Raw genomic sequence first — 23,977 nt, forward strand, 5'->3', positions numbered from 1 at the left:
TCTACTTCTTCAATATCTTGTTCTTTTTCTCATACTTCTTTTTCTTCTTTTCCTTTTTTCTTTTCTTCTCCTTTTTTTGTCTTCTTTTCTTCGTTATCTTCGTTTTCCTCATAATCTTTCTTCCCATAGTTTGTCTCATTATTTCAAACACACAGTATTCAATAATTTATCACAAATATTTTCAATGACAAAATGTTATCATCGTTCTTTACTTCTACAGATATCTTTACCGAAATAATATTTCGAATATTGACCAAGGAAGTTTTCAAAGTCTTCATAGATTACGGATGTTGTAAGTTCCTTTAATTTTTTATTCTATATCATGAATGTAAAATTTACATATCTTCACTATGCTCTAGTCTGTCCTGCTTGCTTTCTCTCTCTCTCTCTCTACATCATTCTACTATCCTCTCCTCATAGTACAGGTAAAACAATAAGTAGAGGTAAAACAGGTAATTAAAGACGAAGGAGAACGACAATTAAAACTACAACAAAATCACGATGAGAAAAACAATCACAACAACAACAACAGCGACAACAAATCAGCAACAGCAAAATTCCTGATTGGCACGAAATCATTCTGATTGCACATGAAGACGAGTGCGACTGGGATATTACATGTTTCTTCATCAAAACTTATAAATGGGAATGTATCTTTACTTGCATTCTCCTTTTTAAACTAATATTTGATCTCTTCAAATTTGCGAGTCAGTGTCTTTCAATGTGTTCCTCTGTGTGGACGTAACTGCACAGTTCTATTCTATGCACAAATGTATGCGTGTTTGACTGTGTCCAGACGTGTGCAAGACTGTATGTTCATGCATGTGTATCAGACAGCGTGTGTCTGTGTGTGTTTTCCCTACTTCCATTCCATTCTCATACTCCGAATTATTCGTTAGAATATCTTTAAATATTTTTTTGTTTTCATCTTATTTATCATCTTTTATTGCTTTCTTCTTTTTCTTCTTTTTCCTCGTTCTCCTTTTCCTCCCCCGCCTTCTACTTCCCCTCCACTTTCTACCTCTAGTACTTCTTCCTCCTTCTCCTCCTCTCCTTTCTCTTCTTCCCCTACTACACTACTACTACTACTACACCTTCTACTTCTGTATATCACCCTTCCTAATTCTCATCGTATTATTCTTCCTCCTCCTCCTCTTCTTCTTTCTCTTCTACCCCTACCCCTAAACTACTACTACTAATACTACTACTACAAATACTACAACTACTACTACTACTACTACTACTAATACTACACCTTCTACTTCTATATATCACCCTTCCTAATTCTCATCGTATTATTCTTCCTCCTCCTCCTCTTCTACTTTCTCTTCTTCCCCTACCCCTCCACTACTACTACTACTACTACTACTACTACTGCAACTACTCTACTACTACTACTACTACTACTACTACTACTACACCTTCTACTATCTCATCCTTCCTAATTCTCACCGTATTCTTCTTTCTCCTTTTCTCCGTCGTCACCATTCTTCCTTCCCCTAGTTTAATTCTCCTCACTCAATATTAACAACATATATTCATCTGCTGCATCATTATACGATCAGCAATATCATCCAACGATAATTCTAATTACTTATTGTCTTCCCATTTTGCTTTTCTTCCAACTTTTGTCTTCTCTAATTCATAATCTCTCTCTCTCTCTCTCTCTCTCTCTCTCCCTCAGTTTCTGTTTAAATCTATTTTAGAGTGTTTGAGTATGCGTGTGAAGGTATGTGTGTGAAGGTATGCGTGTGAAGGTATGTGTGTGAAGGTATGTGTGTGAAGGTATGTGTGTGAAGGTATGTGTGTGAAGGTATGCGTGTGAAGGTATGCGTGTGAAGGTATGCGTGTGAAGGTATGCGTGTGAAGGTATGCGTGTTTGAGTATGCGTGTGAAGGTATGTGTGTGAAGGTATGCGTGTGAAGGTATGCGTGTGAAGGTATGCGTGTTTGAGTATGCGTGTGAAGGTATGTGTGTGAAGGTATGCGTGTGAATGTATGCGTGTTTGAGTATGCGTGTGAAGGTATGTGTGTGAAGGTATGTGTGTGAAGGTATGCGTGTGAAGGTATGCGTGTGAAGGTATGCGTGTGAAGGTATGCGTGTGAAGGTATGCGTGTTTGAGTATGCGTGTGAAGGTATGTGTGTGAAGGTATGCGTGGGAAGGTATGCGTGTGAAGGTATGCGTGTTTGAGTATGCGTGTGAAGGTATGTGTGTGAAGGTATGCGTGTGAAGGTATGCGTGTGAAGGTATGCGTGTTTGAGTATGCGTGTGAAGGTATGTGTGTGAAGGTATGCGTGAGAAGGTATGTGTGTGAAGGTATGCGTGAGAAGGTATGTGTGTGAAGGTATGCGTGTGAAAGTATGCGGGTTTGAGTATGTGTGTGAAGGTATGCTTGTGAAGGTATGCGTGTGAAGGTATGCGTGTGAAGGTATGTGTGTGAAGGTATGCGTGTGAAGGTATGCGTGTGAAGGTATGTGTTGAAGGTATGAGTGTGAAGGTTGTGAAGGTATGTGTGTGAAGGTATGCGTGTGAGGTATGCGTGTGAAGGTATGCGTGTTTGAGTATGTGTGTGAAGGTATGCGTGTTTGAGTATGCGTGTGAAGGTATGTGTGTGAAGGTATGCGTGTGAAGGTATGCGTGTGAAGGTATGTGTGTGAAGGTATGTGTGTGAAGGTATACGTGTGAAGGTATGTGTGTGAAGGTATGCGTGTGAAGGTATGCGTGTGAAGGTATACGTGTTTGAGTATGCGTGTGAAGGTATGCGTGTGAAGGTATGTGTGTGAAGGTATGCGTGTGAAGGTATGCGTGTTTGAGTATGTGTTTGAAGGTATGCGTGTGAAGGTATGTGTGTGAAGTTATGCGTGTGAAGGTATGTGTGTGAAGTTATGCGTGTGAAGGTATGCGTGTTTGAGTATGTGTGTGAAGGTATGTGTGTGAAGGTATGCGTGTGAAGTTATGCGTGTTTGAGTATGTGTGTGAAGGTATGCGCGTGAAGGTATGTGTGTGAAGGTAATGCGTGTGAAGGAATGCGTGTGAAGGTATGCGTGTGAAGGTATGCGTGTGAAGGTATGTGTGAGAAGGTACGCCTGTGAAGGTATGCGTGTTTGAGTATGTGTGTGAAGGTATGCGTGTGAAGGTATGCGTGTGAAGGTATGCGCGTTAAGGTATGTGTGTGAAGATATGCGTGTGAAGGTATATGTGTGAAGGTATGTGTGTGAAGGTATGCGTGTGAAGGTATGCGTGTGAAGGTATGTGTGTGAAGGTATGCGTGTGAAGGTATGCGTGTGAAGGTATGTGTGTGAAGGTATGCGTGTGAAGGTATGCGAGTTTGAGTATGTGTGTGAAGGTATGCGTGTGAAGGTATGTGTGTGAAGGTATGCGTGTGAAGGTATGCGTGTGAAGGTATGCGTGTTTGAGTATGTGTGTGAAGGTATGTGTGTGAAGGTATGTGTGTGAAGGTATGCGTGTGAAGGTATGCGTGTTTGAGTATGTGTGTGAAGGTATGCGTGTGAAGGTATGCGTGTGTGAAGGTATGCGTGTGAAGGTATGTGTGTGAAGGTATGCGTGTTTGAGTATGTGTGTGAAGGTATGCGTGTGAAGGTATGCGTCTTTGAGTATGTGTGTGAAGGTATGCGTGTGAAGGTATGTGTGTGAAGGTATGCGTGTGAAGGTATGCGTGTTTGATTATGTGTGTGAAGGTATGCGTGTGAAGGTATGCGTGTGAAGGTATGCGTGTGAAGGTATGCGTTGTTGTGAAGGTATGTGTGTGAAGGTACGCCTGTGAAGGTATGCGTGTTTGAGTATGTGTGTGAAGGTATGCGTGTGAAGGTATGCGTGTGAAGGTATGCGTGTGAAGGTATGCGTGTGAAGGTATGCGCGTGAAGGTATGTGTGTGAAGGTATGCGTGTGAAGTGAAGGTATATGTGGAAGGTATGTGTGTAAAGGTATGCATGTGAAGGTATGCGTGTGAAGGTATGCCTGTGAAGGTATGCGTGTGAAGGTATGCGTGTGAAGGTATGTGTGTGAAGGTATGCGTGTGAGAGTATGCGTGTTTGAGTATGTGTGTGAAGGTATGCGTGTGAGGGTATGTGTGTGAAGGTATGCGTGTGAAGGTATGCGTGTGAAGGTATGCGTGTTTGAGTATGTGTGTGAATGTATGCGTGTGAAGGTATGTGTGTGAAGGTATGCGTGTGAAGGTATGCGTGTTTCAGTATGTGTGTGAAGGTATGCGTTTAAAGGTATGCGTGTGAAGGTATGCTTGTGAAGGTATGCGTGTTTGAGTAATTGTGTGAAGGTATGCGTGTGAAGGTATGTGTGTGAACATATGCGTGTGAAGGTATACGTGTGAAGGTATGCGTGTGAAGGTATGCGTGTGAAGGTATGCGTGTTTGAGTATGTGTGTGAAGGTATCCGTGTGAAGGTATGCGTGTGAAGGTATGCGTGTGAAGGTATGCGTGTGAAGGTATGCGTGTTTGAGTATGTGTGTGAAGGTATGCCTGTGAAGGTATGCGCGTGAAGGTATGTGTGTGAAGGAATGCTTGTGAATGTATGCGTGTTTGATTATGTGTGTGGAGGTATGCGTGTGAAGGTATGTGTGTGAAGGTATGTGCGTGAAGGTATGCGTGTGAAGGTATGTGTGTGAAGGTATGTGTGTGAAGGTATGCGCGTGAAGGTATGCGTGTGTAGCTATGCGTGTTTGAGTATGTGTGTGATGGTATGCGCGTGAAGGTATGTGTGTGAAGGTATGTGTGTGAAGGTATGCGTGTGAAGGTATGTGTGTGAAGGTATGCGTGTGAAGGTATGCGTGTGTAGGTATGCGTGTGAAGGTATGCGTGTGAAGGTATGTGTGTGAAGGTATGTGTGTGAAGGTATGCGAGTGAAGGTATGCGTGTTTGAGTATGTGTGTGAAGGTATGTGTGTGAAGGTATGCGTTTGAAGGTATGCGTGTTTGAGTATGTGTGTGAAGGTATGCGTGTGAAGGTATGCGTGTGAAGGTATGCGTGTGAAGGTATGTGTGTGAAGGTATGTGTGTGAAGGTATGCGTGTGAAGGTATGTGTGTGAAGGTATGTGTGTGAAGGTATGCGTGTGAAGGTATGTGTGTGAAGGTATTCGTGTGAAGGTATGCGTGTGTAGTTATGCGTGTGAAGGTATGCGTGTGAAGGTATGTGTGTGAATGTATGCGCGTGAAGGTATGCGTGTTTGAGTATGTGTGTGAAGGTATGTGTGTGAAGGTATGCGTGTGAAGGTATGCGTGTTTGAGTATGTGTGTGAAGGTATGCGTGTGAAGGTATGCGTGTGAAGGTATGCGTGTTTTGAGTATGTGTGTGAAAGTATGTGTTTGAAGGTATATGTGTGAAGGTATGTGTGTGAAGGTATGCGTGTGAAGGTATTCGTGTGAAGGTATGCATGTGAAGGTATGTGTGTGAAGGTATGTGTGTGAAGGTATGCGTGTGAAGGTATGCGTGTGGAGGTATGCGTGTGAAGGTATGTGTGTGAAGGTATGCGTGTTTGAGTATGTGTGTGAAGGTATGCGTGTGAACTTATGCGTGTGAAAGTATGCATGTGAAGGTATGTGTGTGAAGGTATGTGTGTGAAGGTATGTGTGTGAAGGTATGCGTGTGAAGGTATGCATGTGAAGGTATGTGTGTGAAGGTATGCGTGTGAAGGTATGTGTGTGAAGGTATGCGTGTGAAGGTATGTGTGTGAAGGTATGCGTGTGAAGGTATGCGTGTGAAGGTATGCGTGTGAAGGTATGCATGTGAAGGTATGCGTGTGAAGGTATGTGAGTGAAGGTATACGTGTGAAGGTATGCATGTGAAGGTATGTGTGTGAAGGTATGTGTGTGAAGGTATGCGTGTGAAGGTATGCGTGTGAAGTTATGCGTGTGAAGGTATGCGTGTTTGAGTATGAGTGTGAAGGTATGCGTGTGAAGGTTTGCTTGTGAAGGTATGTGTGTGAAGGTATGCGTGTGAAGGTATGCTGTGTGAAGGTATGTGTGTGAAGGTATGTGTGTGAAGGTATGTGTGTGAAGGTATGCGTGTGAAGGTATGCGTGTGAAGGTATGCGTGTGAAGGTATGCATGTGAAGGTATGCGTGTGAAGGTATGCGTGTGAAGGTATGTGTGTGAAGGTATGTGTGTGAAGGTATGTGTGTGAAGGTATGTGTGTGAAGGTATGTGTGTGAAGGTATGTGTGTGAAGGTATGTGTGTGAAGGTATGTGTGTGAAGGTATGCGTGTGAAGGTATGCGTGTGAAGTTATGCGTGTGAAAGTTTGTGTGTGAAGGTATGCGTGTGAAGGTATGCGTGTTTGAGTATGTGTGATGGTATGCGTGTGAAGGTATGCGTGTGAATGTATGCGTGTTTGAGTATGTGTGATGGTATGCGTGTGAAGGTATGCGTGTGAAGGTATGTGTGTGAAGGTATGCGTGCGAAGGTATGTGTGTGAAAGTATGCGTGTGAAGGTATGCGTGTTAGAGTATGTGTGTGAAGGTATGCGTGTGAAGGTATGCGTGTTAAGGTATGCGTGTTTGAGTATGTGTGTGAAGGTATGCTTGTGAAGGTATGCGTGCGAAGGTATGCGTGTGAAGGTATGCGTGTTTGAGTATGTGTGTGAAGGTATGATTGTGAAGGTATGCGTGTGAAGGTATGCGTGTGAAGGTATGCGTGTTTGAGTATGTTTGTGAAGGTATGCGTGTGAAGGTATGTGTGTGAAAGTATGCGTGTGAAGGTATGCGTGTTTGAGTATGTGTGTGAAGGTATGCGTGTGAAGGTATGCGTGTTTGAGTATGTGTGATGGTATGCGTGTGAAGGTATGCGTGTGAAGGTATGCGTGTGAAGGTATGTGTGTGAAGGTATGTGTGTGAAGGTATGTGTGTGAAGGTATGTGTGTGAAGGTATGCGTGTGAAGGTATGCGTGTGAAATTATGCGTGTGAAAGTATGTGTGTGAAGGTATGCGTGTGAAGGTATGCGTGTTTGAGTATGTGTGATGGTATGCGTGTGAAGGTATGCGTGTGAAGGTATGCGTGTTTGAGTATGTGTGATGGTATGCGTGTGAAGGTATGCGTGTGAAGGTATGTGTGTGAAGGTATGCGTGTGAAGGTATGTGTGTGAAAGTATGCGTGTGAAGGTATGCGTGTTAGAGTATGTGTGTGAAGGTATGCGTGTGAAGGTATGCGTGGGAAGGTATGCGTGTTTGAATATGTGTGTGAAGGTATGCGTGTGAAGGTATGCGTGTGAAGGTATGCGTGTGAAGGTATGCGTGTTTGAGTATGTGTGTGAAGGTATGCGTGTGAAGGTATGCGTGTGAAGGTATGCGTGTGAAGGTATGCGTGTGAAGGTATGCGTGTGAAGGTATGCGTGTTTGAGTATGTGTGTGAAGGTATGCGTGTGAAGGTATGCGTGTGAAGGTATGCGTGTGAAGGTATGCGTGTTTGAGTATGTGTGTGAAGGTATGCGTGTGAAGGTATGTGTGTGAAGTATGCGTGTGAAGGTATGCGTGTTTGAGTATGTGTGTGAAGGTATGCGTGTGAAGGTATGCGTGTTTGAGTATGTGTGATGGTATGCGTGTGAAGGTATGCGTGTGAAGGTATGCGTGTGAAGGTATGCGTGTGAAGGTATGTGTGTGAAGTTATGCGTGTGAAGGTATGCGTGTGAAGGTATGCGTGTGAAGGTATGTGTGTGAAGGTATGCGTGTGAAGGTATGCGTGTGAAGGTATGTGTGTGAAGGTATGCGTGTGAAGGTATGCGTGTTTGAGTATGTGTGTGAAGGTATGCGTGTGAAGGTATGCGTGTGAAGGTATGCGTGTGAAGGTATGCGTGTTTGATAGTATGTGTGTGAAGGTATGCGTGTGAAGGTATGCGTGTGAAGGTATGCGTGTGAAGGTATGTGTGTGAAGATACGCCTGTGAAGGTATGCGTGTTTGAGTATGTGTGTGAAGGTATGTGTGAAGGTATGTCGTGTTTGAGTATGTGTTGAGGTGTGCGTGGTGAAGGTATGCGTGTGAAGGTATGCGTGTGAAGGTATGCGTGTGAAGGTATGCGTGAAGTATGGGTGTGAAGGTATGAGGTATGTGTGTGAAGGTATGCGTGTTTGAGTATGTGTGTGAAGGTATGCGTGTGAAGGTATGCGTGTGAAGGTATGCGTGTGAAGGTATGTGTGTGAAGGTATGCGTGTGAAGGTATGTGTGTGAAGGTACGTGTTTTAGTATGTGTGTGAAGGTATGCGTGTGAAGGTATGCGTCTTTGAGTATGTGTGTGAAGGTATGCGTGTGAAGGTATGTGTGTGAAGGTATGCGTGTGAAGGTATGCGTGTTTGAGTATGTGTGTGAAGGTATGCGTGTGAAGGTATGCGTGTGAAGGTATGCGTGTGAAGGTATGCGTGTGAAGGTATGTGTGTGAAGGTACGCCTGTGAAGGTATGCCTGTTTGAGTATGTGTGTGAAGGTATGCGTGTGAAGGTATGCGTGTGAAGGTATGCGTGTGAAGGTATGCGTGTGAAGGTATGCGCGTGAAGGTATGTGTGTGAAGGTATGCGTGTGAAGGTATATGTGTGAAGGTATGTGTGTGAAGGTATGCGTGTGAAGGTATGCGTGTGAAGGTATGCCTGTGAAGGTATGCGTGTGAAGGTATGCGTGTGAAGATATGTGTGTGAAGGTATGCGTGTGAGAGTATGCCTGTTTGAGTATGTGTGTGAAGGTATTCGTGTGAAGGTATGTGTTTGAATGTATGCGTGTGAAGGTATGCGTGTGAAGGTATGCGTGTTTGAGTATGTGTGTGAAGGTATGCGTGTGAAGTATGTTGTGAAGGTATGCGTGTGAAGGTATGCGTGTTTGAGTATGTGTGTGAAGGTATGCGTGTGAAGGTATGCGTGTGAAGGTATGCGTGTGAAGGTATGCGTGTTTGAGTATGTGTGTGAAGGTATGTGTGTGAAGGTATGTGTGTGAAGGTATGCGTGTGAAGGTATGCGTGTGAAGGTATGCGTGTGAAGGTATGCGTGTGAAGGTATGCGTGTGAAGGTATGTGTGTGAAGGTATGCGTGTGAAGGTATGCGTGTGAAGGTATGCGTGTGAAGGTATGCGTGTGAAGGTATGCGTGTGAAGATATGCGTGTGAATATGTGTGTGAAGGTATGCGTGTGAAGGTATGCGTGTGAAGGTATGTGTGTGAAGGTATGTGTGTGAAGGTATGCGTGTGAAGGTATGCGTGTGAAGGTATGCTTGTGAAGGTATGTGTGTGAAGGTATGCGTGTGAAGGTATGTGTGTGAAGGTATGCGTGTGATGGTATGCGTGTGAAAGTATGCGTGGTGAAGTTATGCGTGTGAAGGTATGTGTGTGAAGGTATGCGTGTGAATGTATGCGTGTGAAGGTATGCGTGTTAAGGTATGCGTGTGAAGGTATGCGTGCGAAGGTATGCGTGTGAAGGTATGTGTGTGAAGGTATGCGTGTGAAGGTATGCGTGTGAAGGTATGTGTGTGAAGGTATGTGTGTGAAGGTATGCGTGTGAAGGTATGCGTGTGAAGGTATGCGTGTGAAGGTATGTGTGTGAAGGTATGTGTGTGAAGGTATGTGTGTGAAGGTATGCGTGTGAAGGTATATGTGTGAAGGTATGTGTGTGAAGGTATGCTTGTGAAGGTATGCGTGTGAAGGTATGTGTGTGAAGGTATGTGTGTGAAGGAATGCGTGTGAAGGTATGCGTGTGAAGGTATGCGTGTGAAGGTATGCGTGTGAAGGTATGTGTGTGAAGGTATGTGTGTGAAGGAATGCGTGTGAAGGTATGCGTGTGAAGGTATGCGTGTGAAGGTATGCGTGTGAAGGTATGTGTGTGAAGGTATGTGTGTGAAGGTATGTGTGTGAAGAAGGTATGCGTGTGAAGGTATGCGTGTGAAGATGTGTGTGTGAATGTATGCGTGTGAAGGTATGCGTGTGAAGGTATGTGTGTGAAGGTATGTGTGTGAAGGTATGCGTGTGAAGGTATGCGTGTGAAGGTATGTGTGTGAAGGTATGTGTGTGAAGGTATGTGTGTGATGGGATGCGTGTGAAGGTATGCGTGTGATGGTATGCGTGTGAAGGTATGCGTGTGAAGGTATGCGTGTGAAGGTATGTGTGTGAAGGTATGCGTGTGAAGGTATGCGTGTGAAGGTATGCGTGTGAAGGTATGCGTGTGAAGGTATGCTGTGAAGGTATGGTGTGTGAAGGTTTGTGTGTGAAGGTACGTGTGTGAAGTATGCGTGTGAAGGTATGTGTGAAGGTATGCGTGTGAAGTATGCGTGTGAAGGTATGCGTGTGAAGGTATGCGATGTGAAGTTATGCGTGTTAAGGTATGCGTGTGAAGGTATGCGTGTGAAGTATGCGTGTGAAGGTATGTGTGTGAAGGTTTGTGTGTGAAGGTATGTGTGTGAAGGTATGTGTGTGAAGGTATGTGTGTGAAGGTATGCGTGTGAAGGTATGCGTGTGAAGGTATGCGTGTGAAGGTATGCGTGTGAAGGTATGCGTGTGAAGGTATGTTTTGTGATGGTATGTGTTGAAGGTATGCGTGTGAAGGTATGTGTGTGAAGGTATGTGTGTGAAGGTATGCGTGTGAAGGTATGCGTGTGAAGGTATGTGTGTGAAGGTATGCGTGTGAAGGTATGCGTGTGAAGGTATTCGTGAGATGGCATGCGTGTGAAGGTATGCGTGTGAAGGTTTGTGTGTGAAGGTATGCGTGTGAAGGTATGCGTGTTAAGTATGCGTGTGAAGGTATGCGTGTGAAGGTATGCGTGTGAAGGTATGTGTGTGAAGGTATGTGTGTGAAGGTATGTGTGTGAAGGTATGTGTGTGAAGGTATGTGTGTGAAGGTATGTGTGTGAAGGTATGTGTGTGAAGGTATGTGTGTGAAGGTATGTGTGTGAAGGTATGTGTGTGAAGGTATGTGTGTGAAGGTATGTGTGTGAAGGTATGCGTGTGAAGGTATGTGTGTGAAGGTATGTGTGTTTGAGTATGTGTGTGAAGGTATGTGTGTGAAGGTTTGTGTGTGAAGGTATGTGTGTGAAGGTATGTGTGTGAAGGTATGCGTCTGAAGGTATGCGTGTGAAGGTATGCGTGTGAAGGTATGCGTGTGAAGGTATGCGTGTGAAGGTATGTGTGTGAAGGTATGCGTGTGAAGGTATGCGTGTGAAGGTATGCGTGTGATGGTATGCGTGTGAAGATATGCGTGTGAAGTTATGCGTGTGAAGATATGAGTGTGAAGTTATGCGTGTGAAGGTATGCGTGTGAAGGTATGTGTGTGAATGTATGTGTGTGAAGGTATGCGTGTGAAGGTATGCGTGTGAAGGTATGCGTGTGAAGGTATGTGTGTGAAGGTATGCGTGTGAAGGTATGCGTGTGAAGGTATGCGTGTGATGGTATGCGTGTGAAGGTATGCGTGTGAAGGTATGCGTGTGAAGGTATGTGTGTGAAGGTATGCGTGTGAAGTTATGCGTGTGAAGGTATGCGTGTTAAGGTATGCGTGTGAAGGTATGGGTGTGAAGGTATGCGTGTGAAGGTATGTGTGTGAAGGTATGCGTGTGAAGTATGCGTGTGAGGTATGGTGTGTAAGGTATGCGTGTGAAGGTATGCGTGTGAAGGTATGTGTGTGAAGGTATGCGTGTGAAGGTATGCGTGTGAAGGTATGTGTGTGAAGGTATGCGTGTGAAGGTATGTGTGTGAAGTTTGTGTGTGAAGTTATGTGTGAAGGTATGTGTGTGAAGGTATGTGTGTGAAGGTATGCGTGTGAAGGTATGTGTGTGAAGGTATGTGTGTGAAGGTATGCGTGTGAAGGTATGTGTGTGAAGGTATGTGTGTGAAGGTATGCGTGTGAAGGTATGCGTGTGAAGGTATGTGTGTGAAGGTATGTGTGTGAAGGTATGCGTGTGAAGGTATGTGTGTGAAGGTATGCGTGTGAAGGTATGCGTGTGAAGGTATGCGTGTGAAGGTATGCGTGTGAAGGTATGTGTGTGAAGGTATGCGTGTGAAGGTATGCGTGTGAAGGTATGCGTGTGAAGGTATGCGTGTGAAGGTATGCGTGTGAAGGTATGCGTGTGAAGGTATGTGTGTGAAGGTTTGTGTGTGAAGGTATGTGTGTGAAGGTATGTGTGTGAAGGTATGCGTGTGAAGGTATGCGTGTGAAGGTATGCGTGTGAAGGTATGCGTGTGAAGGTATGTGTGTGAAGTATGCGTGTGAAGGTATGTGTGTGAAGGTATGCGTGTGTGAAGGTATGCGTGTGAAGGTATGCGTGTGAAGGTATGCGTGTGAAGGTATGCGTGTGAAGGTATGCGTGTGAAGGTATGTGTGTGAAGGTATGCGTGTGAAGGTATGCGTGTGAAGGTATGTGTGTGAAGGAATGTTTGTGAAGGTAAGCGTGTGAAGGTATGTGTGTGAAGGTATGCGTGTGAAGGTATGTGTGTGAAGGTATGCGTGTGAAGGTATGTGTGTGAAGGTATGCGTGTGATGGTATGCGTGTGAAGGTATGCGTGTGAAGGTATGCGTGTGAAGGTATGTGTGAAGGTATGCGTGTGAAGGTATGCGTGTGAAGGTATGCGTGTGAAGGTATGCGTGTGAAGGTATGCGTGTGAAGGTATGCGTGTGAAGGTATGTGTGTGAAGGTATGCGTGTGAAGGTATGCGTGTGAAGGTATGCGTGTGAAGGTATGCGTGTGAAGGTATGTGTGTGAAGGTATGCGTGTGAAGGTATGCGTGTGAAGTTATGCGTGTGATGGTATGCGTGTGAAGGTATGCGTGTGTAGGTATGCGTGTGAAGGTATGTGTGTGAAGGTATGCGTGTGAAGGTATGCGTGTGAAGGTATGCGTGTGAAGGTATGCGTGTGAAGGTATGCGTGTGAATGTATGCGTGTGAAGGTATGTGTGTGAAGGTATGCGTGTGAAGGTATGCGTGTGAAGGTATGTGTGTGAAGGTATGTGTGTGAAGGTATGCGTGTGAAGGTATGCGTGTGAAGGTATGCGTGTGAAGGTATGTGTGTGAAGGTATGCGTGTGAAGGTATGCGTGTGAAGGTATGCGTGAGATGTTATGCGTGTGAAGGTATGCGTGTGAAGGTTTGTGTGTGAAGGTATGCGTGTGAAGGTATGCGTGTTAAGGTATGCGTGTGAAGGTATGCGTGTGAAGGTATGCGTGTGAAGGTATGTGTGTGAAGGTTTGTGTGTGAAGGTATGTGTGTGAAGGTATGTGTGTGAAGGTATGTGTGTGAAGGTATGTGTGTGAAGGTATGTGTGTGAAGGTATGTGTGTGAAGGTATGTGTGTGAAGGTATGTGTGTGAAGGTATGTGTGTGAAGGTATGTGTGTGAAGGTATGCGTGTGAAGGTATGTGTGTGAAGGTATGTGTGTGAAGGTATGCGTGTGAAGGTATGTGTGTGAAGGTATGTGTGTGAAGGTATGCGTGTGAAGGTATGCGTGTGAAGGTATGCGTGTGAAGGTATGTGTGTGAAGGTATGCGTGTGAAGGTATGCGTGTGAAGGTATGCGTGTGATGGTATGCGTGTGAAGGTATGCGTGTGAAGGTATGCGTGTGAAGGTATGTGTGTGAAGGTATGCGTGTGAAGGTATGCGTGTGAAGGTATGCGTGTTAAGGTATGCGTGTGAAGGTATGCGTGTGAAGGTATGCGTGTGAAGGTATGTGTGTGAAGGTTTGTGTGTGAAGGTATGTGTGTGAAGGTATGTGTGTGAAGGTATGTGTGTGAAGGTATGCGTGTGAAGGTATGTGTGTGAAGGTATGTGTGTGAAGGTATGCGTGTGAAGGTATGCGTGTGAAGGTATGCGTGTGAAGGTATGTGTGTGAAGGTATGCGTGTGAAGGTATGCGTGTGAAGGTATGTGTGTGAAGGTATGCGTGTGAAGGTATGTGTGTGAAGGTTTGTGTGTGAAGGTATGTGTGTGAAGGTATGTGTGTGAAGGTATGCGTGTGAAGGTATGTGTGTGAAGGTATGTGTGTGAAGGTATGCGTGTGAAGGTATGTGTGTGAAGGTTTGAGTGTGAAGGTATGTGTGTGAAGGTATGTGTGTGAAGGTTTGCGTGTGAAGGTATGTGTGTGAAGGTATGTGTGTGAAGGTATGCGTGTGAAGGTATGTGTGTGAAGGTATATGTGTGAAGGTATGCGTTTGAAGGTATGCGTGTGAAGGTATGTATGTGAAGGTTTGTGTGTGAATGTATGTGTGTGAAGGTATGTGTGTGAAGGTATGCGTGTGAAGGTATATGTGTGAAGGTATGTGTGTGAAGGTATGCGTGTGAAGGTATGTGTGTGAAGCTTTGTGTGTGAAGGTATGTGTGTGAAGTTATGCGTGTGCATGTATGTGTGTGAAGGTTTGTGTGTGAATGTATGTGTGTGAAGGTATGTGCGTGAAGGTATGCGTGTGAAGGTATATGTGTGAAGGTATGTGTGTGAAGGTATGCGTGTGAAGTTATGCGTGTGAAGGTATGCGTGTGAAGGTATGTGTGTGAAGGTATGCGTGTGAAGGTATGCGTGTGAAGGTATGTGTGTGAAGGTATGCGTGTGAAGGTATGCGTGTGAAGGTATGTGTGTGAAGGTATGTGTGTGAAGGTATGCTTGTGAAGGTATGTGTGTGAAGGTATGCGTGTGAAGGTATGCGTGTGAAGGTATATGTGTGAAGGTATGTGTGTGAAGGTATGCGTGTGAAGGTATGCGTGTGAAGGTATGTGTGTGAAGGTATGCGTGTGAAGGTATGTGTGTGAAGGTATGTGTGTGAAGGTATGTGTGTGAAGGTATGCGTGTGAAGGTATGTGTGAAGGTATGTGTGTGAAGGTATGCGTGTGAAGGTATGCGTGTGAAGGTATGCGTGTGAAGGTATGTGTGTGTAGGTATGCGTGTGAAGGTATGTATTTGAAGGTATGCGTGTGAAGGTATGCGTGTGAAGGTATGCGTGTGAAAGTATGTGTGTGAAGGTATGCGTGTGAAGGTATGTGTGTGTAGGTATGCGTGTGAAGATATGTGTGTGAAGGTATGCGTGTGAAGGTATGCGTGTGAAGGTATGTGTGTGAAGGTATGCGTGTGAAGGTATGTGTGTGAAGGATAAAGGCGGTGAGCTGGCAGAAACGTTAGCGCGCCGGACGAAATGCTTAGCGGTATTTCGTCTGCCGCTACGTTGTGAGTTCAAATTCCGCCGAGGTCGACTTTGCCTTTCATCCTTTCGGGGTCGATAAATTAAGTACCAGTTACGCACTGGGGTCGATGTAATCGACTTAATACCTATGTCTGTCCTTGTTTGTCCCATCTATGTTTAGCCCCTTGTGGGTAATAATGAAATAGGTATGTGTGTGAAGGTATGTGTGTGAAGGTATGCGTGTGAAGGTACGCATGTGAAGGTATGTGTGTGAAGGTTGCGTGTGAAGGTATGTGTGTGAAGGTATGCGTGTGAAGGTATGTGTGGGTGCATCAACATCAGCGATAGATATCCTCGGCAAAATTCTATGTGTGTATGCGCATATGTGTGACTGTACTATTTATATTCATATTTATTTTCTTCTCCCCTATTCTGATTTTCCTTGTCATTCTCCTCATCCTCCTTCTATTATGTCTTTCCTTCCTGCATCTTTCGTGTTCCTCACAATTTCCCTCTACATCCTTCATCTTCACCATCTTGTGTTGCTTCTCCGTTTTTAAAGATTTTCAGCTGATTTTCCATTTCTAATTCGTAGTTTTCGCTTCATCGTATTTTACTCGCACTTTTATAAATCCATACATTCCACCACTTATTTCCCTTCACCATCCTCAGTAATTCCGCTCAATTACTCATTGTGCATCGCCTCTCTGTTCCACCTTCTGCTCCCGCTTCCTGTACTACCCACCTCTTCTCCCTTTCTCCTCTTCATACTTTCACTCTTCCTCTCCTTCCACCTCATAATCCCTTCCTCCTCTATCTCCTACTCTAAATCGTCCTTTTCATTAACTTTTACCTTTCATAGCCCTCTTTTTTCTTTCATTTTAAAACTCCAAATTTAATGTTTTATCCGACAACGTTTCTGTATTATTTCCTTTATAATCTGTTTCACGTTACAGAACATTGGTGCATAATAAGATCGAGAAAGTCGAACGTGGAATCTTCCAAGGCCTTAACAATTTACAGCAATTGTAAGTTCAGTTTCCGTTCATATTTTATTAACGTAATATCAGCAGAAATTTCATGTCTTTTCTATCTTACTCTCTTTCTCTTTCTGCATTTCTAATTCATATTCTATCATTTGATTTCTCTCTGTGTAGGTATGAAGACATGCACGAGTTGATATGTGTGAGGGAATAAATGTGTTGTGCATTGGCATACGATTTTATGTGAACATGTATGTTTTTATCTGTATATGGGGGTGGCTTAAATTCATATCTCTGCTAGTGTCTCTTGTTCTTGTTCTTCTTCTTCTTCTTCTTCTTCTTCTTCTTCTCTTCTTCTTCTTCTTCTACTTATCCTTCTTCTATTTCTCCTTCTTCTACTTCTCCTTCTTCTTCTCCTCTTCTTCTTCTTCTTCTTCTCCATCTTCTTCTACTTCTCCTTCCTCCTCTTCTTCTTCTTCTACTTCTCCTTCTTCTTCTTCTTCTTCTTCTCCTTCTTCTTCTACTTCTCCTCCTCCTCCTTCTTCTTCTTCTTCTTCTTCTCCATCTTCTTCTACTTCTCCTCCTCCTTCTTCTTCTTCTTCTTCTTCTTCTTCTTCTACTTCTCCTTCTTCTTCTTCTCCTCCTCCTCCTTCTACTACTACTACTACTACTACTACTACCTCTGCTTTCTTCCTCCTTCATATATTTACTCTTTCTTATTCTTGTCCTTTACTTCTACTTGTCCCTAAACTCATTACCTTCTCGTTTTTCTCTTTCGATAGCTTCCTCCGGTTATTTTTCCTGTTGCTCCTATTACATCTTCTCTTTTACCCTCGTCTTCTTCTTCTCCTTCTTTTTTTCCTTTTTATTCTTGTTTGTCTTAAGCTGTCTTGTCATCGTTTGTCATCCTGTTTATTTATTGCTGCAGGTATCTAAATGGAAATAATATTTCGAGTATTGAACAAGGAAGCTTCCAAGGTCTTCCTCGATTACAGCAGCTGTAAGTTCGTTCACTTTTGTTAAGACTATATTATGAATAACAGAAATATTAAAATTACTAAGTCTCTCTAAAGGAGATTACAGCAGCGTTACTGGATATTAACAGTTATCGCCATACTAATATGGTAGTCTATAAATATAAGACTAAAGCTGCCGCTGATTAGCTCCGAGAGGCTATCGCCTCCAGCTAGCTATTTGACACACGAACCTGCGTCCATTACAAACCTTCGAACAGGGGAGGTCAGCCGCTTCACCCTGCTAGTCAGACATCTGCAGACATGTTTCAGGCTTGTTGCCCTTTATCAATGCAGCGTAGTCAGACCCGCAGCTGTCGCTACTGACCGTCTGTTCGAAGATTTTATTTACCTAGTTACAGTGGAATACATCCACTTGTTTTCAATAATAGAAATATTAATATTACTAAGTCTCTCTAAAGGAGATTACGGCAGCGTTACTGGATATTAATATTCGAAGGTTTGTAATGAACGCAGGTTCGTGTGTCAAATAGCTAGCTAGAGGCGATGGCCTCTTGGAGCTAATCAGCGACAGCTTTAGTCTTATATTTATAGACTACCATATTAGTATGGCGATAACTATTAATATATTATGAATGTTTACATAACTTTACTGATGCCACGTTTCTCTTTCCCTCTCTCTTTTTATTACTCTAACTCATACTATGTCCTCATATTCGCCCAATATCTTTTTGATTTTATCTGAAGACGCGTACGACACGGATGTTATATATGTCTGCATCAAAACTTATTAACGGACATGTATACGTGTATGTTCGTGTATATGTTAATGTCTGCATGTATAATGTGACTATGTGATTTGTATTAATATGCTTCATTTTCTCTTTCTTTTCTACCAGCTGTACTTTTTCCTCTTCTTTCGAAATTCTTCTATTCATCTCCGATCTCTTCATTCACTTTAGATGTCATATCTAATAAAGCAATCTGTAGATGGAGAAGTATCAAATACAATATATTCATATATTACGTTCTCGTTGTAAAAAGTACCAGCTTCCAGCACGTGATTTGCATCAATTTCCCAGACACTCATTCACTGATGATATATTTATAAATATTTGATGTGCTCTCCTGTCCTTCTTTTCTCGTCTTCTCCCATTTAAACTAATATTATAAACATTATATTTGCATGTGTGTTTGAATGTGTGAATGTGACTTTAAATGTATTATACAGTATATTCTTCTTCTTCTTCTTCTTCTTCTCTTCTTCTTCTTCTTTTCTTCTTCTTCTTCTCCTCCTTCTCCTTCTCCTTCTTCTTCTTCTTCTACTTCCGCTTCTCCTTCTTCTTCCTCTTCTTCTCCTCTTCTTCTTCTCTTCTTCTTCTTCTTCTTCTTCTTCTTCTTCTTCGGGTGGTTTTAAGCTTTAAAAAATTGGTGACAATTGAGTGCAACTCGTTCGATAAGTTATCCCTATTTTTCATTTTCTTCTGAACTTTTAAAATTCTATAGTTAATTTATAGGTACCCAGTATGTACTTTATACTAAAAGTTAAAGGTGAACATTAATTCTTTTAGGTACTTCGAATTTGATTCTTCAAGTTGTGAACTACTCTGAAGATAGTCAATATTCTTGTAATAATATCTTTTTGAAGACATACACACACACACACACACACACACACACACACACACACACATATATATATATATATATATATATATATATATGCGGCAGGATTCCACGCAGTTTCCAGTAGGAACTTCACTCCAGTAGAAAATTTACTAGGTTCACTGAAAAAGGTGTTCGTTGCGTAGCAAGCTGGCTAGTTGGAAATCTGCCTAACTGGCTGGTAACTACAATAGAAGACCCAAGTCGACCCAAGGCTATCGTAGACGTTACATGTCCAAGGTGCCACGCAATGGGACTAAAAAAATCCCATGTATGTGAGAAGTAATCTTCTTGACACAGAACCATGCCTATATTGAAAATGATATCTCTGTATTAAATGAGAATGTTATGTAATATCCATATCGTGCACTGAAAGTCTCGTTGATATTTTGTCCTTTATTATATTTCATCATCTTCCATTCTGTTATTCCATTAACACCAGATTTTCTCTTAGAATAACTAAATTGAATAGAAGGAACTTATTCCTGTCAAAGCAACACTTCCATGAGAACTATTAAGAGAAATAAGTGTTTTGTAAGCATCAGCATTTATTCTGTTAGCGTTCGAATAAAGAACAATTGAAACAGGATTGAACAGTAGAAAACTGATTTATTGAAAATTTTACTTATTATAACTTATGTAATATTTGTCTCTTTTTCAGATATTTGAACAACAACTCAATACAAAAATATGAAGATGGCGCTTTCTTTTTCCTCCCCAGCATAGCTGGCATGTAAGTATAGCAAGTTTCTTTGTTTGTAGGAAAATGAAAATAATAAAATGAGGTCATCAAATTCTCAGTTCCTCGTTAAATGTTGTTGGTAATAAACAACAATGAATTGATTTAAATTTCATGATTTCCGAGCATTGTGTTTTATAATCGAAAAGTTTATGTTCAAATATCAGAGGGTTGGTTTGATCTGGTTTACCCCATGTTTATAAATACACATAATTAACTGGAGTTGAGAAAGTGGCCTATATACCAACCTACACACATATATGTACACTTGAGTGTGTATGTGTATGTATATACATGCTTAAACAAGCACACACTTATATACTACTGTTACTTATATATTATAGCCTTATGACACCAAAGTTATCAAAAGGAATAATATTAACAATTCCATTCAGATATTTCTGATGACTGCTGCGATTACCTCTCTCATTCTGCCATGGAACCATTTAGTAATTCAGTTATTTCGGGACTATTGCAGTTTTTCTACTTTGAGCACAAGGCCTGCAAATTTGTTGCTAGGCGTTTGTCGATTACATCATCCCTAGTGTTCGACTGATACTTAATTTATCGAACCTAAAATGATGAAAAGCAAAGCCGACCGCGGAATTTGAACTCAGAACGTGAAATAGAAAGAAATGCCGCCAGACGTTTTCCTAACATACTAACGGTTCTGCACGTTCGTCACATTTACGTATCTATAATATAATATTGATTTCAAATTTTGGCACAAGGCCAGACATTTCCGGGGTGAGATAAGTCGATTACATCGACCCCATTGTTCATCTGGTACTTATTCTATTGACCTCGAATGAATGAAAGGCAATGTCGACCCCAATAGAATTTGAACCCTTTCCTCCGTTCGCAAAAATACTGTATATATTGACATAATGCTAACATTCGCCGAAACCCATTGTAGTATTTAGATATCAACATACGTTTTAGCATGATATAACAATATGCAAACATATCTAAGCAACGGACTTTCGTTGAGCTTCCGTTTACGAGGTTCACTGAAAAAGGTGTTCGTTGCCTGGCAAGCTGGCTAGTTGGACATCTGGACATCTGGACATCTGGACGTCTAACTGGTTGGTAACTACAGTTTCTGAACAGTACGCGCATTGGCAACAAAATAAAAATATATTTCTTACTCAGTCAGCTTTACTCTTGCCGATACACACAAAAACACATACACACTCACACACACATACATATTTACAGGGTAGGGCAAAAGTCACCCGACAGTAATTCGAAATTCCATAAATACTATCAATAATTCTGTATTGACTCAAATGGAAAAAAATGTGTCGCTCAAGAAGGACTTCAGTTTGAACAATTTCCATGTTTCATATTTATATGCTTGTATTTAAATTCATTCAGTTGTTAACCATAAATGAATCTTGGAATTAAATAGTTTTGATTTACTGTTAGGTGACTTTTGACCAACCTTGAATATATATATATATACATATAAATAGCAGCAGCTAAGCCCGGTTTCACCCGGTCTGTTTGGATGGCGTGGATGTGATCGTTTTCGGTTAGACATAATCTATATAACAGCGTTTCTCAACCTTATTATTTCGGGTCCAGCTGTATGAACATTTTCTGACCCCACCCCGTCAGAAAACAACTGGTTGTTTTAATGGCGGAAGAAAGTGGGGAATTCCATTAGAAAAGTTTTAATCAATTTTCTCGGTAAGTATGGGGGCTAGGAAAAAAATACAAACTGCATTCCAATCTATGTACCCGTCTCCATATATGTGCCATTTTCTACGCGAATCCTACCAGCCGTTTGGCTGTGAACCTCAAGACAAAAAAGAATACAACGATCGCCCATGTCCAATTTATGTGATAGATTACCTTTATGTGTATTTGTGTAGAGATGAGATTGCATATACGATTATTATTCGTATTCGTAGCGATTTTCTGTAGCAACATGGCATTCGTGCGGGTTACTTCAAGTCATGTATAGGCAAGTCGCATCACCGCGTCTTGTTCATATTATCACACCCCAGTTTTTCTACGACAACGTGCCTGACAGCAACTATATTTCATATATGAGAAAAATATTTCAGTAACCTGATCTGATTTACAGTAGGGACCAATTTTCTTTCATATCTTTGCTGCTTCTTAAATTCCCTTTGCCGATGATCACAGATTTAATCCTTCTGCGCAAGGAGCTAGCTCGTACACGTCCGCCATGTCTGTTATTCGCCTATTATTATTATTATTATTATTATTATTATTATTATTATTATTATTATTATTATTATTATCATTATTATTATTATTATTATTATTTATTATTCTATATTTGACTTTTGCTTTATGTCTGTACAAGTTGGCTCCAAGTCTCACCCAGAGACCTCAAGAGACAACAGTTTGGAAGTTCACGTTGTTGTTGTGCCTAGTGTGTATATATTTGGGGGGGGGTTGGTGTTGTACTAGTGAATGTCTAATACATTAAAAAAAGTTTGTTTTAAACCTTGGGATACAATAGAGAGTATTTTGCGTAGGATATGAGCAGTTCCCACGAGCACTATCTTTTGAATTTCGCCATTTTGGGTTTCCTGGTATTGAGTTAAGGTAGCAATCAGTCCTTTCGCTATCATTCCAATAATATTATACTATTATTATTATTATTATTATTATTATTATTATTATTATTATTATTATTATTATTATTATTATTATTATTATTATCATTATTATTATTATTATTATTATTATTATTATTATTATTATTATTATTATTTATTCAGTAGTTTTATTTATAGAGTGCTTTCATCTACCGAGCGCAGCTCTGTGTGCCTTGGGTATGTGCTGTGATTTTTTGTGATGCTCTGATGGTTATGTATGGAAAGTTCTGCGTAGTATGTGTGCAGTGCCTAGTAGTGCAATTTTCTGTATGTTATAGTGTTTGTAAGTCCTGGTGTTTTGTTATGTATTTGTCTGAATATTTTTTATCATGCCTAATGCACCTACTATGATAGAATTGTTTCTGTTTTTCAGATTCCACATTCTAGTTACCTCTATTTCCAGGTTTTGTATTTTGAGCTTTCTCCATTTCTTTTAGAGACACGTTGTCATCTGCCGGTATTGATACATCAATTAGAAAGCATTTTTTCTTCTTCATGATCTCTGACAACTATATCTGTCTGTTGGCCTTAATTTCTTTATCTGGGTGTATCGGCATATCCCAGAGTATGGTTGCTTCTCGTTTTTCTGTGACCTTTTCGGTGTGTGCCTATACCATCTTTTTTCTTGTTGTTATTCCATAATGTTGGCATAACTTCCAATGTATATAGGTTCCAACTCTGTTATGTCTGTGAATATATTCTTTCTTAGCCAGGACTGGGCAGCTAGAGATAATATGATTTATTGTTTCTTGTCCATCTCCACATATTCTGCAGTTACTTGTAATGTTTCTTTTCATTACATGTTTTGGTAATTTCTGGTGGGGAGGCTTTGGTCTTGTGCTTGCCATAATTAAAAAATCCTCTGTTTCTGCTTTGAGTCCTGAGCTTCTCAACCATTGCTGGGATTTTCTTTGTCTATTGTTTTGCGTTTAGTTTAGTCCAGTATTTACCATGAAGGGGCTTTTCTTGCCATCGTTTTATCATGGTTCGTTGCTGTTCTATTTTTAGTTTGGATTTTCATTTGTTTTATAGCTTTTGTTTGTTTCTTCATCTTCTTCTTCTTTTTCATTGTTATTAGGGGTATGATTTCTTGTTTGTATTGTCAGCTTCCTTAAATACTGAGTACAGTTTTTTGTTTTGCGTCGTGTTTTTGCTGCTATCTGGATCAGTTTCCTTCCTTCTGAAGTAGATTAGATTTTTGCAGTCCTATGGTGGTTATTTTATAGTAGTTTCCAGCGTGTATAAGGCCTCTACCACCTTCTATACCTTGTATATATAGTCTTTCTATGTCGATTTTGGGTGATGCATCCTAGATCCTGTCATTATTTTTCTTGTTTTCCTATCTATTTTGGTCAGTTCATTTCGTGTCCAGTTAAGGATATTGTAGCTGTAACTTATAACTGGGACAGCAGCTAAAGTGTTGATACCTATTATCTTGTTTTAGCATTGAGCTCTGTTTTTAGTATTGATCTAACTCGTCTATATATTCTTTTTTTATTTTCTCTTTCATTTGTGTGTGTTGTGTCTTATCCAGTTCATGGATTCCTAAGTATTTGTAAGTTTGGCTTTGGTCTAATTCTTTTATTTCATTGGTTTTATCTAGTGTGATGTTGTTACTCTTAACTAGTTTTCCTCTTTCATGGTTACTTTGGCGCATTTTTCTAATCCAAATTTCATATCTATTTCTTTGGTAAATCCATGAACTGTCTTTAATAGTGTTTCCAGCTGTGTTTCATTTGCAGCGTATAGTTTTAGGTCGTCCATATATAAAAGGTGGCTGATCATTTTGCCGTAACATATATATCCGCATCCAGTTCTATTTAGTATATCAGATAGAGGTGACAGTGCCAAGCAGAAGAGGAGTGGAGAGAGCGTGTCTCCCTGGAATATTCCTC

At 41.5% G+C, this 23,977-nt stretch overlaps 1 protein-coding gene across 2 annotated transcripts in view; it reads left to right on the top strand.

The window, feature by feature from the left end:
- Positions 1–226: 226 nt before the first annotated feature.
- The window catches only part of LOC115225979 (adhesion G-protein coupled receptor G6-like), a 65,566-nt gene continuing 41,815 nt past the window's right edge, over positions 227–23,977 (top strand). For both annotated transcript variants that reach the window (XM_036514914.1, XM_029796952.2), the window contains exons 1-4: positions 227–292; positions 16,042–16,113; positions 16,997–17,068; positions 19,369–19,440. In XM_036514914.1, the coding sequence (XP_036370807.1) occupies positions 288–292; positions 16,042–16,113; positions 16,997–17,068; positions 19,369–19,440 (221 nt within the window). In that variant the 5' untranslated portion in view covers positions 227–287. The remainder of the gene's footprint in view (positions 293–16,041; positions 16,114–16,996; positions 17,069–19,368; positions 19,441–23,977) is intronic.

This window comes from Octopus sinensis, linkage group LG29 (genome assembly GCF_006345805.1).
Source record: "Octopus sinensis linkage group LG29, ASM634580v1, whole genome shotgun sequence".
In the NCBI taxonomy this organism is placed as follows: Eukaryota; Metazoa; Mollusca; class Cephalopoda; order Octopoda; family Octopodidae; genus Octopus; species Octopus sinensis.